The following is a 17,174-nucleotide window of genomic DNA, read 5'->3' as shown; positions in this document are numbered from 1 at the left end:
AGAATGAGAAAACGTGCTCCTGCTAAAAAAGGTCAAAACAGAAACGGGACTCCTTGAATATGCTGTGGATCTACCTTAATGCTTTAGAAGGAAAGTAACAGCATCAGCAATTGCTCAGGAAAAATGGACGTACAACTAAACCATTGAACTCTTGCGAAAAAGCAGACTAGATCCTCGGGTCCGCTTTTAACTCTATCGACAATATGGTCCTATGATGGTTACATATGAGACCAAATGTCATCTGCATGATAGATCTGGAAAAAGGGCGGCCCATGAGAGTGACGCATAACACAAAATGTACCTGGCCAACTACTGCCTCAAGCTGGTGCAACGTAATATTCTATGTTTCTAAATACACTGAAATTGAATCTAAAAGATGCCCTTCTGTTGCCAAAAAGAATACAAATCCTTGCAGTCATGTCAATTTTAATCCCCAGAGAAATTAAGGATGTGGCATGGCCACAGGTCTTCTCAGCTGTTAGTGGGACACTAAAATGACCAAGCAGGTGAACAAATTAGGCAAAAGGCCTACTGCATTGAGCTGAATTTCGTGGACCCAAAGACGGAAAGTCATCAAACTAATGTAGAAGACAAAGGGAACCTGCCTCCTCCTTGAATACCCATTCTTAAAAGTGCTGAATTTCTCAGAATACACATAGTAGACCTAACAGCCGATCGGCATACACCTTGCCCAGCCAAATTGGCCGTCACATTGAAAAAACAGCAGATAAAATTCATCAGAGTGTACCGGTAGGAACATAAAAACACGCCATAAGAGCCCCTGACTTCAGGGACTGGAGCACAGCAGGAGCCTGATCAAGGGAAGTATATTTTACCTAAAATAATGCTGGATCAATAGCTTCAATAACAAATTGGCCTCTTAGGGCACAGAGGCTATGGATAAGGTACTACTCCTCAGGTTCTTTCTTTGGTATTATGCCTAGCCGGGAACAAATGAAACCCAAGAAAGAGAAATCAACAAAATGACGTGCAACCCTACCCAGACTTTTCTCCTTCTCTGTCTTACACCTAGTCACCTCGTTGATTCCTACCTGATGTGCCCCCACTGCACATTTTTTTCTGAAATTATGAAACCTAAGCAAAAACCAAAATACAACTGCTTTGTGACCTGGGTATTGGAATAGGAATTTAAGTAAGGACCCATAGCCCGTAAGTCAACTGGGGGGCTTAATTAACACTGGATCCTGTCCTTGGCCTTTCTGAAGGACTTGCACTCTGGATGCCATGGTACCCAGCAGAATGAACCATTCTGTTTGAACTTGCATCTTCCTCTAGTCTATTGCAGACCTTTTTGTTGCATGCCAAAACGCACCACACACAAGCAAAATAGCAAGCAAGCAGATGATGAGAAGCAGCAAAATCACAAGAACCAACCCTCAGCATAAGCTTTGCGGTTCTGCCTGGGATCTTGGGGGCATCTGTGGAAGGGCAGCCAGAAGTGTCCTTGCCAGATCTCATCAATGCCTTTTAAACACAGGAGGGTCTTTCCCAGAAACTCCCACAGCCTGTGCGAGAGTTGTCTCTGCTTAACCCAAGGGGCTGCTATCTTGGAGTTAGTGTGATACTGCTGTGCCACCAGACCCTCTGTAATGGCAGCTCCCGCCCTCCACCCCCCCAATTTTTGCATGAGGGTCTTGCCAATAACTTAGGCTGATTCGCTTACTTTATTTTGCTGTCATGACTACATGTTGAATTGACCCTTCGTCAAAAGTCCTACAATGCAACAATATTCTGTGTATGTTTTAAACAATATTATTCTGTGTTGTCAGACAACTAAGGCAAACTTTATCTTTTCTTTATTTCGAAATACTATTTGAGGTTTCTGCATGAGTCTGTTAATGCAATCTGTTGAGGAAATACACTCTTTGTAAACCGTCATTCTCATAATTATGGTCAATAATGTTAGGATAATTATTAAGGAATAATGCATGTAAACCACCCTATAACATAACACATGCATTATTTTTTTTTTAAAGTATGTGCTTTTGTTTCTTATTAACAAAGCTATAATTTGTAAGGAAGAAGGTTAGAATTTTATTTAATACACTTTTAAATATCTGACAAAAACAGTTATGCCCTGCCATGTGCCACATCCTGTACCATAACTAATCTACTGTACCTTTCAATTGTACTGACTATGCCTAACCTTTCATATCTTTGTATCATACCCGATCTAATATAGCTGTCTGCTATTCTTAACCTATCACATCTGCCAATGAAGCACACCATACTCAGCTTACTTTACCTTACTTACTATAACTCCCCTACCATATCTTCCATACCTAACCTAAAATACCAACAATAGCTAGCTTACTGTATTGTCCACACCTGCTTACCTAAGCTCTCATTATAACCCACCTATTCAGTGCTTAATTTTTGAAAATATAAGTGCTGGGGTCCTCGTCAGGAGGCCACTACAGCTTGCACTAGCCTGTTGCTCTTGTCAGCGCCACCTTTGACACAATCAACACAAATAATAGCTATGAAACCCTACGAGTGTGACAATTCAGACTATTTCAGGCCCCCCAAGTTGTCGGAATGGCTTGAAAGGCAGGTAATAGCAATTTTATGGTATATTGAATTAATAACCAACTGTTGTTGTGCTTGTCTCTCTCTTAGACAAACAGCCCCACCCATGTGGTAGACTGTCATAAGTGCTGGTATTGACATTTAAATGCCATTGCCCCACCTCCCTCCTCTGCCTCCAAGCCTTCCTAGTCCGTCGGAACATCGGGGACCAGTTAGTGGCAGGATTCACCTTCACCTGCCCTACTGGGAATCCATTACCATGGACAGGTGGGTGTTATAAATTGTCCGAAGGAGCTACTCCCTCTCCTTCAAGACTTCTTCTCCAGCCATGCCACCATCATAGATCATGTACCGGAGGATCATATGGCACTTCTGCAAGGTGGTTAAGGCTCTCTTGGCCAAGGGAACCATAGAGTGGGTCCCTAACCGAGAAGTAGGCCGTGGTTGTTATTCCCGCAACTTCCTGGTGCCCAAAAAGGACAAGGGCCTTCACCCTATCCTAGATCTCCGGTCCCTCAATCTTTTCCTCAAGAAGTAGAAGGTCAAGATGCAAACCCTAGCTCAGATCCTTTCTGCCCTGGAGACTGGATGATAGCATTGGTCTTGCAGGACGCCTATTTCCACACTCCCGTCCTGCTGGCCCACAGATGTTACTTGCAATTTGTAGTAGGTCATGAGTACTTTCAGTTCACCGTGCTCCTCTTTGGCCTTACCAGCGCCCCTTTGGGTGTTCACAAAAGTAATGGTAGTGGTTGCAGCTCATCTGCTCAGGTTAGGGGTTCCAGTCTTCCCCTAGCTCGGCGACTGGTTGTTGAAGGCGGACACACCCCAGAGAGTCATCCCCCACCTCCAGACTACGGCGAACCTCTTGCATTCGCTGGGATTCACTATAAGCGTGCCAAAGTCACACCTGGCTCCCTCTCAAATGCTCCTTTCATTGGAACTGTTCTGGACACGGTGAGGTTTCGGGCTTATCCTCCCGAAAAGCGAGTCTGGGCTATGATCCTGATGTTTCATGCCTCTATCTTGGATTTTGGTAAGAATGACTCTGAGGCTGATGGGCCTCATGGCCTCCTGTATCCAGCTGGTCCAACAAGCCAGATGGGATATGCGGGCTCTGCAGTGGGACCTGAAGTTCCAGTGGGCGCAGCATCAGAGGAAGCTCTCCGACATGGTCCAGATCACTGAGGGAACTGCAGTGGTGGTTGTCAAATCAAGATTGGGTCAACGGCAGATCTCTCCCCCTTCCCCAACCAGATCTCACAGTAGTAACAAATACGTCACTCCTGGGATGGGGCAGCCACATGGGAGAGGCAGAGATCAGAGGCCTCTGGTCTCCGGCGGAGTCTGGGCTCCACATCAACCTTTTGGAGCTCCGGGCGATCCGACTTGCATTAAATGCATTCCTTCTCCCTCTCAAAGGGAAAGTGGTGCAGGTGTTCACCGACAGCACCACCACCATATGGTACTGCAGCATGCAGGGCAGAGTGGGGTCGTGGAGCCTTTGTCAAGAGGCTCTTCACCTCTGGACATGACTGGAACACCAGGGAATTACACTGGTGGTTCAGCATCTGGCAGGTTCTCTGAACGTCAGAGGAGACTAACTCAGCTGGCGGTGCATAACCGATCACGAATGGCGTCTCCATCCAGAGGTGGTGCAAGGTCTCTTTCAGCAGTGGGGAGAGCCTTGGTTAGATCTGTTTGCCTCCGCAGAGAACATGCAATGTCAACTGTTTTGCATGCTAAAGTTTCCAAGTCGACACTCGCTCAGCAACACTTTTCATCACGAGTGGAGCTCAGGCCTCCTGTACGCCTTTCCGCCAATACCACTTCTGCCACAGTTCTCAAGAAGATCAGGCAAGACCCGGCCCAAACAATGTTGGTGGCTGCCGACTGGGCATGAAGAGGCTGGTATCCCGAGCTATTAAACATGGCCATCGATCCTCCAATCAGACTGCCACTTCTGGAGTATCTTCTGTTGCAGCAGCAGGGGACGGTCATTCAATCGAACCTGTTCAGTCTCTGCCTCCTTGCGTGGAGATTGAGCAGCGGCAGTTGAAGGCTTCCGACTTTCCGCCCGAAGTCTGTAATGTTATCTCAGCCGCCAGGCGTCCCTCCACCAAATCGGTATACGCCTGTCCTTGGAAGAAATTTGTAATAGAAGATATCAAAACGTCTGTTGATTCCCTCTGCACCTCTCTTAGAGGTTCTCCTCTTTATTTTCTCTCTCTTGCCCATCAGGGCTCTGCTCTGGGCACCCTCAAGGGATATTTGTCTGCCATCTATGCCTTTTTTTAAGGCTACCAGACCAACCTTCTCTGTTCAAATCTCCCACTGTTGGGAGGTTTCTCAAAGGACTCACACATATGTTTCCTCCTATCCCGTTCATAATGTCCCAGTGGGATTTTAACTCGGTCCTCACATACTTCGTGTGCTCCTTTTGAGCCGCTCCACAACTGTCCTCTACAGCTCTTAACCCTTAAAACTGCCTTCTTGATTGCCATCACCCCTGGTCGCAGAGTGAGTGAGCTCCAGGCTTTCTCTTCGAAGCCACCATTCCTAGCAGTACATCCTGACAAGGTGGTGCTTCGTACCAGGGCTTCATTCCTTCCCAAAGTGGTGACACCTTTTCATGTAGGCCAATCAATCACCTTGCCTACTTTTACGCACCCCCACATCCCTCTCATTAACTACCTTGCCCCAAAAAGACCGTTGGCGTTCTACCTAAATCGTGGCAAAGATTTCCAATTGGACGACCAACTCTTTGTGGGTTATGTGGGTGCGAAGAAAGGAAGGGCAGTGCAGAAGAGGACCATCTCGCTATGGGTAGTCCTCTGCATCAAGATGTGCTACGCTTCGGTGAAAAAGCACCCCTTTGAGGGTATGCACACTCATTCCACCAGAGCAACTTCTGCTACTACAGTGCTAGCACACGTAGTTCTTGTCCTGGATATCTGCCAGACGGCAATGTAGGCGTCTTTGCATACATTCACTAAGCATTACTGCCTGAACAGTCAGGTCGTCAGAGATGGCTACTCTGTCCGTTCGATCCTGCAGGACTTTTTGGTGTGATATTAGTTTGCAGCCCACCACCGGGGATGATATTGCTCAGGTATCTATTCTAAGGTAAGGAATCTGCAACTAGAAGCCTCTATCAGATGTATAAGTCACTTACCTTTGGTAACGATATATCTGGTAGAGACATATTCTACTTGCAGATTCCTTACTGACCCACCCATCCTCCCCACACTGTGAACTGATTTCTGGGGACAGGAACTTCCCTTTTAGGGAACAGTCAAAGATACAAATACCTGCACCAGAACAGTGATTGCTTTGGCTTTTGAAGTGAATGAAAATGTAAATGTCGTTGCTTGTTTAAAAATAGCGAGACGTATTGGTTTGCCAATGCTTGTTGTTACTTTTTGTTTAATTATAAAGAGTGATTCTGGTTGGTGGTAGTCATTATTTCAGTATAATGTGTTGTGGACTCTATTTGAATGTGGAAGGAACTGTGATCTTAATTAGAATGTTGACAAGCCCACTCCGATAAAATGATGAGATTAATCGTAATTGATGCCACAGTCAATTACCATTTTGTCCATCACGAGCCTTCTAACAGGTCTAGCCTTGGTACTGGCCTCAGGATGTTGACGAGTGTGTGGGTCCCCGTTCATGTGGTGACTGTGACAGGAGGGCAGACTTCCAGTCAACATCCTAATGACCTCTTTTGAAGTCTATTAAATTAACGACCCTGTCACACTACTGCAACCTCGACGATCTGGAGTTGAGATATTCCTATTAGAAACTGCCGATTTTGGAGCAAGTAATAATCAGATTGTTTGAAATATTTAGTTTACCTAGACTGTTCTGTATTATTGCAGATGGAAGATGTATAATGCGCAAAACTGATGTTTTTTTCTAAAAACCTGAAAAGCTGTTCTATACATGTTATCTTCCCCTTGAGGTACCGAAAGGACATGTCTGGTTAGAAGGTGACAATCTTATGAACTCTACAGATTCTCGCACTTACGGCCCAGTTCCATATGCGCTGATACGGGGACGCATTTGTCTCAAGGTAAGATAACATCTAGAGGATTATATGTGTTGGTGTGAGTCAGCAATTACTTGACTAAGTATCTAAACTGCTAGTATCAGAAGCAGATATGAAATAGTGAATTAGGATATGATTTTTAGAGTAGTGGAATGGCTAAGCATTTTCGCAAATATAGGGTGTTGTATTATTTCATACGAATGAAAACTAGTATCAATTGTTATAAATTTAACTTGTATTCATTTTACGATTTTGTGTAAATAAACTTACACCGCAGGATTTTCCTTAAATCGGAAATAAATAGTTATCGGCAGGAACAACACACTTTTGGTATGGAGTTTAGAAATATTAAAATGTAATTGGTAATATACTGATCAGCTATGTCGGATGTTACTATCCATTACATGTCCTTGAAAAGTAAAGCTCAGGAAAACCTTAACCGCATGTTTACCCCACTGCATATTGTTTTTCTTTAGGGTTTCGCTCGACAATCGGGTTAAAGCTAGACGTTGTTACTATAAAGTTTTCCACTGAGGGACACTCAGTGTTTAACCTCGGAAATTTCAGACAAAATAGCAGGATATGTGAAGATATGACCAATTTAACAACGAATCGTTCTGTATCCGCTAAACCAAAACAAAGCAACTATCCCAATGTTGGGGTTGTTTGAGATGTGTCAAACTCAAAACGTTTTTGTGGTTTATTTCGACCCCAAAAATCTGCTATTCCAAGTTTGTGTGCAAACTATTTGAAAGAGAGATATAGGGATTATACTTCCTCCAATCACCTCTTTTTCTACGTATGTACCAGCGATTCTTTAATTACATGCCCTGCATGTGAATGGCAGTGTGCCAGGCACCACAACATAGAAAAAGTGTTCTTTTTGTTTTTACTTTTATAAAACTTACTATCTTTGAATGCAAGACAATACATTGTATAATCTCAAATTTGTTAAAAACATTAATTAATACCATAGGCTTATACATATTATTAGGGAAACATTCAACAATTAGACACCCTTTACGTAATTAGATGCCACAAAAAGAAATCACAGTTTAATTCATATGACCCAAGTTTCTATTTGTCATCTGATATTAATAAACTTCTGTTCCCTGGCCCATCAGTTTAAAATAACCTCTCTCCAGAGTTGTCTACTTTAACAGTTCTGAAAGCCATCCCCTACTTTCTGTGCTCCCATATTAATACGAGGAATGCTTAGGTGGGGCGACGTCAGTCGCTTGTGAGTTTCAGTACTTAATGAAACTCAGCGTTGCACGAGAGCATGTAGGAAATTAGTAATAACTAGGGCTTAAGGAGTCCGAATAAAGGGACGCATTAATACTTAGTCCAGCGAGGCACAGGCTCTGTTTGTTACAATCAAACCAAGCTGTGGTGTAAAGGGAGCAACGGCAGAACCTGAAACGATTTACTTCTTATGGGAAAGAAACACTTTCCTCAGGAAAATAAGCTTCAGCAAAGCCAGTAGGTCTGGCTGTTTTAGAAGTGAAAATTACACTTGATAGATTGGTGAAAGTGTGTGTTATGTGGAAGGCTGGCTAAATTTGAAAACGAGTTAATGAAGTGAGTGCCTGTATTGATGAAAAAATGAACGGCTTTTTAGCTAGACATACATCATATCCCAGTGCCTGAAATAGCGTTCAACTTTTAAAATGTAATTTTAACAAAAATATCTTTCTTCTTTAAGGACTACAAGTAATTATATTATTACTTATTAATAGCAAATAACCTGCTCAGTCACATTTCCAGCGGTTTCAATGTCTTGATCTTCCCAGTGCAACTTAAGGCCCCCTCCCCTGCAAAGTCCCTTTAGGGGATCTCATCCCACCTGGACCCAGGCAGGGGCCTGCTGCCTGTTCACTGTGTATTGTGCTTAAGGGGGCCTCTGGAGCGCGAGGGCCTTTGTTACGCCACTGGATCTTCCATAGACCTTCTTGTGAATAACGTTCCTGAAAATATTTAGCAATCCAATAATCAGATCTTTGGACAACTTTCTGCCGCAAAATGATGAAGTCAGTATTTGCGAATGTCACGGGGAACTCCTATGGAAAGTATTACTAAGGTTGGATAAACCATCCAAGTGAAGGAAATACTAATATTAAATTGTGATAATCTGTAGTAATTTGATGATATTTTATCAGCAGGCCTACATACAATATTGCTTCCTGCAAATTCCTTTAGATGTGGCGCCATTTGCTGTGCTTCTAATATGCCAAGACAAGCATTACTTTCACATTTCAGCAACAAACTAATAAATGCAACCGAACTCCAAACAGTAACGTTTTCTAATTACATCTCAAAATGTTTTTTAAATGTAAATCTTGTCAGGTGCAAATGGGCAAAAGGGTATTTGACATGGTACTCTGGCGTCATTACAACAGTAAAGAAACACAGCGCCTTCTCTGGGATTTCCGCCTTGCCCATTCGCCTGCAGGAAATGACATAGGCTTATTCGTCCTGTATTTTGTTGAGATTAGTGGTTCTGGCCATATTCATTCAAACATCTCTGTGTACCGAACTGTAAGATCACAAGGTTCATGAGTACCATGCATACCCACAAGAAAAGATGTCTGGTCATATAACGCTCAACACAAAACTGGCGACCCTCAGCACTGGAGAGGCGATTTGGTACACGGATCAAATGCCATACAGTGCAGTTGGTGACAACTTCTGTTATTCTCTCAACAGTCAATTTATAAATCAGAGTACTGTATTTTAACATGAGAACCATAGTGGCGCCTTTGTTGCCAGAATCTTTTCTTGATTTCTCTTCTCAGAGAATGTAGGGTGGTAGGAAGCAGATGAGGAGACAGTCTGTGTAGATGATAAGCATTCATTTGCGCCAGAGGGCGAAGGAAGAGATGTATTATGTGGCAATGAAAGTTAAAAAGAAGACTCAAGGTTAAAGCTGGGGTGTGGAGAGAGTGGGTGGCTGAGAGCGGGCTAGGAAAGTGCCTCTTTTTGACATGGTTACTTCCCACTTTTTGCCTGGTAAATGATGTGATTTCGACTGAAAGTGTGCTGGGTTCCTGCTAACCAGGTCCCCAGTGCCAGAGCTCTTTCCCAAAACTGAGCAGTTGTTTCCTCAATTGGCAAAACCTTTAACAACCTCTGTAAGTCCCTAGTAAATGGTACCCCTGGTACCTAGGGTTATAAAGAAGGGCCCTAAGGGCTGCAGCACAAATTGTGCCACCCTCAGGGACTCCCTCACTAAGAGCACACCGTGCTTCTTTCGCAGGCTGTGTGTCTTTGTGCAGACAAAAGTGAAAATTAAGGTCACCCCTTTAGCAGACCTTGCAGCCCCAAGGCAGGGTGCATTATATTATATGTGAGGGCATATCTGCAGATATGCCCCTGCTTTGTCTTTGTCAATTCTTAGAATAGTAAGTGACCAGTGAAGCCATTTGAAATGCTTATGCAGGACACTGGGCAATATGAGTTTCCCAGTTACTTGATGTTATCAAACATCTCCTATTGGTGAATCCACACTGATGCCAGAGTTGGATTTACCAATACATGCACGCAGAGGGCACCTTAGAAGTAACCCCAGCCTCTGGTGTGCTCACTGACTGTTTTTACCAGCCTGCCACCCGAGACACTGCTCTGGCCCCTAGAGCAAGAGTCTTCCGCTCTCAGGAGGCCAAGAAAAAAAGTTGTCCGGGAAGTGGGTGTAACACCCCCTCCTACAGGACGACCTGCTGATTAGCCTTTCTAAGGAGGCGAGCTTCAGAGGCCTGCCGCCTTTGAAATGCAACTCTGGCTTCCCTCACAGGAGAGGAAGCAACTCCTCCTCGCTTCAACCCCTCCCCACCCCTGTCCAGAGTCCATTTGGCACCTGGACAGGTGGGAAAATTAGCTAGTCAGGTAGACGTGCCTCCTCCAGGCTAGTACCACCCCTAAGCTGGGCTACTGAAAGATGGACATGATTTTTCAACCATAGCTATCTTAGAGGTGGCATACATAGGAATTCTGGGACACTGTTATGCCCACTTCCTACAGAAAGTGGTCATACAGGGGACCTAGTGACCCCAAGCGTCAGTAGCCCTAGAGTGGATGTGAAATTTAATGAAATATATGCTTTTCCATGGGACAGGTCGCTTCATAAATCTACATGTCCTGTAAAACAAAATCGACTTGTCCCTTTGGTGACATGGAGTGCAGCAACAAATTATTGCAGCAATCTCATTATGTGTGAGCTCTGATAATAGCCTCTCTGACTATGCCAGAACAAAAAATATAGTAAGGCTTGAATACTAGTAATTTCAAGTCCTACTATAGCAAGATCTACATATTGGGGCTGGAGAAAGCAGTAAGAAATAGTTCCAGGGCTTAAATGCCTTGGAGTCTGTGTAAACCTACTAACTTGCATGTTTTAAGGATTTTCACCATCTTTTCTCCAGTATTTTCCTATACTGAGAAAGTTTGGACATTTACTCCTGACAAGGGCAAAAGTAGAAGTTCTTCAAAGGTTGGGGAAAAAAGTGGTTGGCGATGAAGGCGAACTTGTACATACTCAAAAGATTTTCGCATGAGCAAATCTACACATGCATATTTGCTCATGCTAAAATACAGTTCACAAATATTTTCTAGGAGTACGATTTCCTGGTCTACTTTTGTAAATTCTTGTGAATTCATGAAAGCCACTAATGCAAAAACATATACTCTGGGTGCACTTTTATGACTTTCTTAAAGAATTGGGCCCCTGATTAGGTCTGGCGTTAACTAAGACATTTTAGTTTTATTACAATTATTTTTGTCTCTCTACCCACCTGTCGGCTGGCTTTACTGTGAGTGATAGCATTCTGCTCTTCCACAAGGAGCATATTGGCTCACAGAGTAGTTTTATACAGTGCAAAGAGCTACTGTGGCAATGTGTGCTATTTGAGACTAAATTTAGTTTTGCTTTTTGCCAGTGTTTGTTACAATGGGCCTGACAGCTCCCCCAAGAATGAAGTGTTAGGAAAGCCAAATCAAAACAAGACACGCATTGACAAAACCAAAAGACTGACCACCAAAGTCGGATCGGTTGGCTTTGCCTTGTGCTTGTATATTTTCATATTTCCCATAACCTTGTTGAAAATGATTACACAGATTTTTCCATTATGAATATTTTTGGGGAATACTAGCATACATTAACACAGTGTTAAATGATGCTTTAAATAAATACTACCTAAAATTTCACAGCAATTTAGCAAAATGTTTTTTTTCCTACTTTCATTTTTTTCTGAATATTTTAGTTTGAAAGCAAATAATCATCAATCTTGCTTACAAGCTTCTGCAAACATTTGCATCTAAACAGAGCATTCTCGGAGCATTAAACGTAGTCTTATATTGTGAAACATTTCAAAGGTGTGTGTACACATTTTGTTACTGGAATCTCTGTCAGTAGTGCATGTGATATTATAAGGTTTATTCAGAGTGCTCACCCTAATATTAAAGGCTTTGCATTAATGAACCATAAATACAAGTTTGAACAGCATTAGCACATGGTCAGAAATATTACCTCAACTGCAGACAGTTTATTTCCCTGTCACTTGGCAGCCAAAGGGTTTATGCTGCAAGGGGTTGGTCCTACTTGTCCCAAGGGCAAAATAAACATGAAAACGTATTGTCCAACCCCAAACAATATGTCCTGAGTGTCGGGCTATAGGAATTCCACCCCCACTCCGTTAGCCCATTGGCTACTACCCTACACACCCCTAAATCCCCGTAAGTCAATTTTTAGGGGAGCCCCTAGCAGCAGATCCTGACGACCTAAGAAGACCAAGGACACTGAAGAGCAGCAAAAGCAAAAGAGGAGAAAAGAAGCAGCTGACCTGGTACCACATTGCTGAGCTGTCGCCATACCCTTTGAAATCTGCACCAAAGTCGACTTGCCTTGCAGCTGTGACTCCAGAAATCTGGGAGGACTGCCTGCCTTTAAAAAAGACTCAAGACCTCCCTTGAACAGTGAACCTGTTCCCCAGCAAACTCCAAAAGAAGGGACTCTGAAACCTCTAGAACCACCAAAACCTGACACTTTAAGTCACTTCTGCAACCACCATCTCCGACCCAAGTTTAAGTGGACCACCGGTGCCAACAAGGTTCCCCAGCTCTCCAGAGTCTGAGTCCATCGTGGTTTCCCCCCCTCTTGGATGCCTACAGCCTCTGCATGCAGCCCCCCCTCTACCGTGACCGATCTGGTCCGACATACCCAACACCTAAGGGGACCTCTGCATCCGTCGGCCCTGAGCCATGGAGAAGAGGACCAAAGGCTGCTACCTCTCCCTGAGCATCGTGAGGCCTGCGCCCTGCTGTTGGTTCAGCCCAGCTGACCCCCTGGCCAGAGCCTGCAGCCTCTTTTTGCAGTGACCGATCCCCATAGGAACGTATTTGGCACCCATCATTGTTTTGCACTCTGCACCCGGCTACCCCCATGCGGCTGAGGGTGTACTGTGGGTGCTGCCTTGGACCTTGTCCACTAATCACTTTAACTCTTGGAGATTGGTCTTGTAAGTCACTGTAATCTACTTGTTTGCAGAAATTGTTGTTCCTCCCATAGAATAACATTGCAGAAATTGCACTGTAGCCACTTCTTAAAGTGAAAATAATTCCTTTTCAAAAACTGACTTACCTGAACGGTTTTTCTCTGATGCCTAAACATATATAAAGATACTTGCTATTTTTATAAATCGGTGTTGATCTCCTTCTTGAGTTGTGTCTCATATTTATTGACTACGGTGTGCATTTGTAGATGTCTTGCACTCCTCTGTTTTAAGCCTACGACTGCTCAACCACACTACCCCTAAATAGAGCACCTTGGGATTGCATATCAAACCCTGTCCACTCACTGTAGAACCCCTGGACCCTTTACACCAGTGGTTCCCAACCTTTTAATTTATGTGGACCCCCACTTTAACATTAATAGAACACAGGGACCCCCACTGAATCATCATTGGAATCCGGGGACCCCTGTCTAAGTCATTACTGGAAGCTGGGGACCTAATTTGTCAATATTTGTGAATATCTTTTTATTTTCTAAGCAGTAGCAGACCCCCTGAGAAGGCTTTGCAGACCCCCAGGGGTCCCCAGTCCAAAGGTTGGGAACCACTACTTTACCCAATATTCACAAACCACATAAAGGGCCAGCTTCCTACAGTGGGCCAATAGGAGGCTCCTCAAAGTAGAAGGGAATACACAAATAAAAAATACCATTAAACATTTGGTAAAACAGTTAAAATGATAGCAAAAAATCAGCAGAGGAAAATGTTAAGCACAAAAGCTACTTATAATATCGGATAGACATCTAGCTGCAGATTCCTTATCTTTGAATTTCCCAGGCGTCAGACTGGATCTGGATGAGTTTTGCATGAGCAGTACCCCTGTGCGCCGTTGTTTGGCTTTGTTCGGTTCCGTATGTAGTAGTTGGCTACATCCACGCTCGCGTACGTCATTTCTTTTGTTTCGGCACCAGTTAGCGCTGATCTGGAGAAAAGCTACCCTTCTGTGTCTTTTTGACAATTTTTTTCTGACATTTTGTTGGATATTTTTCGAAGTGTGTCGAAGGATGTCATCGAGTAAGGTAGGGTTTAAGTCGTGTGACGCCTATCACCAGGCCATGTCGGTCACAGACCCTCAGTTGGTGTGCTTATGGTGTCTCGAGCGCACCCACAACTCAAAGTCCTGCTTGGATTGTCGGGCCATGGCGCTGAAAGCTTTGAGGGAGCAGTCCTGAAGCTGCTTGCAGCTTGGCAGTTGAACTGTGACTTGTAGGTGGTCTCGGTCCTGATTGAGAAGTGGTTGCTGGACTGCTTCAGGAGCCCCAAATCCTCTTCCTCTCACTCTAAGTCCTTGGGACATTCAGGGAAGAGGCACAAGACACCAAAGAAGTCGAAGAGATCCTCGATTTCACCTCGTGCATCGGCCAATATGACGAATTTAGAACATCAACGTTCCAGGCACGGTTCTGCAGAGCCATTGCCGGGTCTGACTCCGTGCCTCCCCCTTTCCTGGCAGACAGATTGCCTTGCTCAAATTAAAGAATTCTATGAGGCCGTGTGCCGTGTATTTGAGTAGGTCAACCCCTCCAGAGCGCCTTCGGGCCTCGCAGGATTACAAAAGGCCCCCTCAGGTTCCGCCTCGCCAGCTGTGGCCTCAGCTCCGATGGGGTCTCGTAGATACGATCATGGGTCTACACCGGCATCAGTTGTGGCAGTGCAACCTTCTCCGGCGCTGGCCCCTATGCTGATGCTCCCGACACCCACTAGCCCCACCAACCCCATTCTCAACCCTGACGACTCAGAAGTTGGAACGACGTCGAACAACTCTGACTTCCAATCCGACAGGGCCCTTTGGTCCTAGATCGTTGCCTGAGCATTTTCTGGAACTACCAGGCATGGGTCAAGAATGGGAGGGATCACTGGATCCTTTAGAATACCAGTTAGTCATCTTAACATCTATGGACTGGCATGAGGAATTAGGAGATGCCAGTGGACTGGACACATCTCCAGATACTGGTTCTCTTCCCCCCCCATGGCTACTGAGGAGGGAGCATCTTACGCAATGGTGGTGAAAAGGGCAGCTTAAGTCCTTGACCTCAAACTTCCCTCTGTGGCGGTCAAGACTAACTTCTTGATAGAAGTGCTTCAGCCTGGGGCTTCCTCATCTGAACCCCTGTTGCCCTTCAGCAAAGCACTGACTGATAATTGCTTACCACCAGTGCCTCGCCCTGGGTGATCCTAGTTTCCTCACCCAACACCCTACCCCTGAGAGCTTGGCAGTGCAAGCCTTAACTCCCACAGCGCATTCCCTGACGCCCTCCCAACCCCCTGGGTAGGGAATCAAAAGGCTGGGCACCTCTGAAAAGAAAATGTTTTCTGCCACCAACCAAGCATTGCGGTCAGTGAACACAACATGCCTTTTGGGCCATTATTCCCAAACTGTGTGGGATACAGTTCCGCAAGTCCTGCCACAGGTCACGGAGGAGACCCGGATCGTCCTTTCCCAAGGCGTGGAAGATGGGAGAGATGCAGCAAAGTTCACCTTTAGGTGTGGATTGGACATGACTGACTCACTGGGCAGAGCGGTTTCATCAACAGTGGCTCTTTTCGGGGGATGTCCAGGCCAACCTGCATCCTGGCCTCCTGCATCCTGTTGGTGAATCATGCCAGATGGCATATGTGGGCTCTGGAGTGGGACCTGAAGTTCCAGTGGGTGCAGCATCAGGGGAATATCTCTGGCATGGTCCAGATCTCGGAGGGCAAAAGACCTGCAGTGGTGGCTGAGGAACCGAGATTGGGTAAAAAAAAAAAAGAAGACTCCTCTCTCCTCCCCACCCAGATCTGACAGTAGTGACAGATGCATCTCTCCGAGGGTGGAACGGCCAAGTGGTAGAGGTAGAGATCAGCGGAATCCGAAATCCACAGCAGCTTGTTGGAGCTGCGTGGAATCCGACTAGCGTAGAAGCATTTCTTCCCTCTGTCAAAAGGAAGATAGTGCAGGTGTTCACAGACAACACGACTACTGTGTGGTACTGCAACAAGCAGAATAAGGTTAGGTCATGGACCCTTTGTCAAGAGGCCCATCTTCTCTGGACATGGCTGGAACAGCGGAGTCATTACCCTGGTGGTTCAACACCTGGCAGGTTCTCTGAACGCCAGGGCAGATGAACTCAGCCATTGATCCCTAACAGATCGTGAGTGGCATTTCCATTCGGAGGTGGCACAAGGACTCTTTAAGCATTGGGGAGCTTGGTTAGATCTGTTTGCCTCTGAAGAGAACATGCAATATCAGCAGTTTGGCACATTGGAGTTTCCAAGGCGGCTATTGCTCAGAGATGCCTTTCATTTCAATTGGAGTTCAGACCTCCTGTATGCATTTCGACCCATACCACTTCTCTGTAGAGCTCTGAAGAAGATCAGGAACGACCGGGCCCAAGGAATCCTAGTGGGTGTGGACTGGGCACAAAGAGTCTGGTATCCCCAGCTTCTGAGAATGAGCATCTATCATCCAGTCGGGCTGCCCCTTTAGGAGGATCTTCTGTTGAAGCAGGAGAGTAGGGTTCTACACCCAAACTTGTCAGCGCTTTACCTACTTGCGTGGAGATTGCGCAGCAACAGTTGACAGCCATTGACCATCCGCCCGAAGTCTATAATGTTGTTCATGGCATCTCTCCATTAAGACTGTGTATGCCTGCTGATGGGGACAATTTGTAAATTATTGTAGAGAAAAGTCTATCGGCCCTCTTTCTGCCCCTCTTTCTGATATTCTTCTCTTCATTCTTATCCTTGCCCAGCAGGGCTCTGCTCTGGGTACTCTCAAAGATTATCTCTATGATTTGTCTGCCTTCCTGCAGCTGCTTGACCAACCCTCTTTATTTAAGTCCCCTATTGTAAATATGTTTCTCAAAGGGCTTGTACGTATGTTTCCCCCTTCCCCCTTTATCATGCCTCAGTGGGACCTTAATTTAGGTCTCATCTACCTAATGTGTACTCTCTTTGAGCCACTGCACAGTTGTCTCCTCCAGCTGCTTACCATCAAGCCAGTGTTTCTAATGGCAATAACATCTGTCAGGAGG

The 17,174-nt window shown here is 45.1% G+C and overlaps 1 protein-coding gene across 5 annotated transcripts in view; it reads left to right on the top strand.

Annotated features, from left to right (window-relative positions):
• IMMP1L (inner mitochondrial membrane peptidase subunit 1) overlaps window positions 1-17,174 on the top strand; it is a 272,369-nt gene that overhangs the window by 202,376 nt on the left and 52,819 nt on the right. For all 5 annotated transcript variants that reach the window (XM_069223483.1, XM_069223484.1, XM_069223480.1 and 2 more), the window contains one exon: window positions 6,515-6,625. In XM_069223483.1, coding sequence (XP_069079584.1) covers window positions 6,515-6,625 — 111 coding nt within the window. The remainder of the gene's footprint in view (window positions 1-6,514; window positions 6,626-17,174) is intronic.

The sequence above is a fragment of the Pleurodeles waltl genome, chromosome 3_1, assembly GCF_031143425.1.
Source record: "Pleurodeles waltl isolate 20211129_DDA chromosome 3_1, aPleWal1.hap1.20221129, whole genome shotgun sequence".
Classification (NCBI taxonomy): Eukaryota; Metazoa; Chordata; class Amphibia; order Caudata; family Salamandridae; genus Pleurodeles; species Pleurodeles waltl.
The sequence above is the reverse complement of the archived record's forward strand: the minus strand, read 5'-3'. Positions and strand labels throughout refer to the sequence as shown.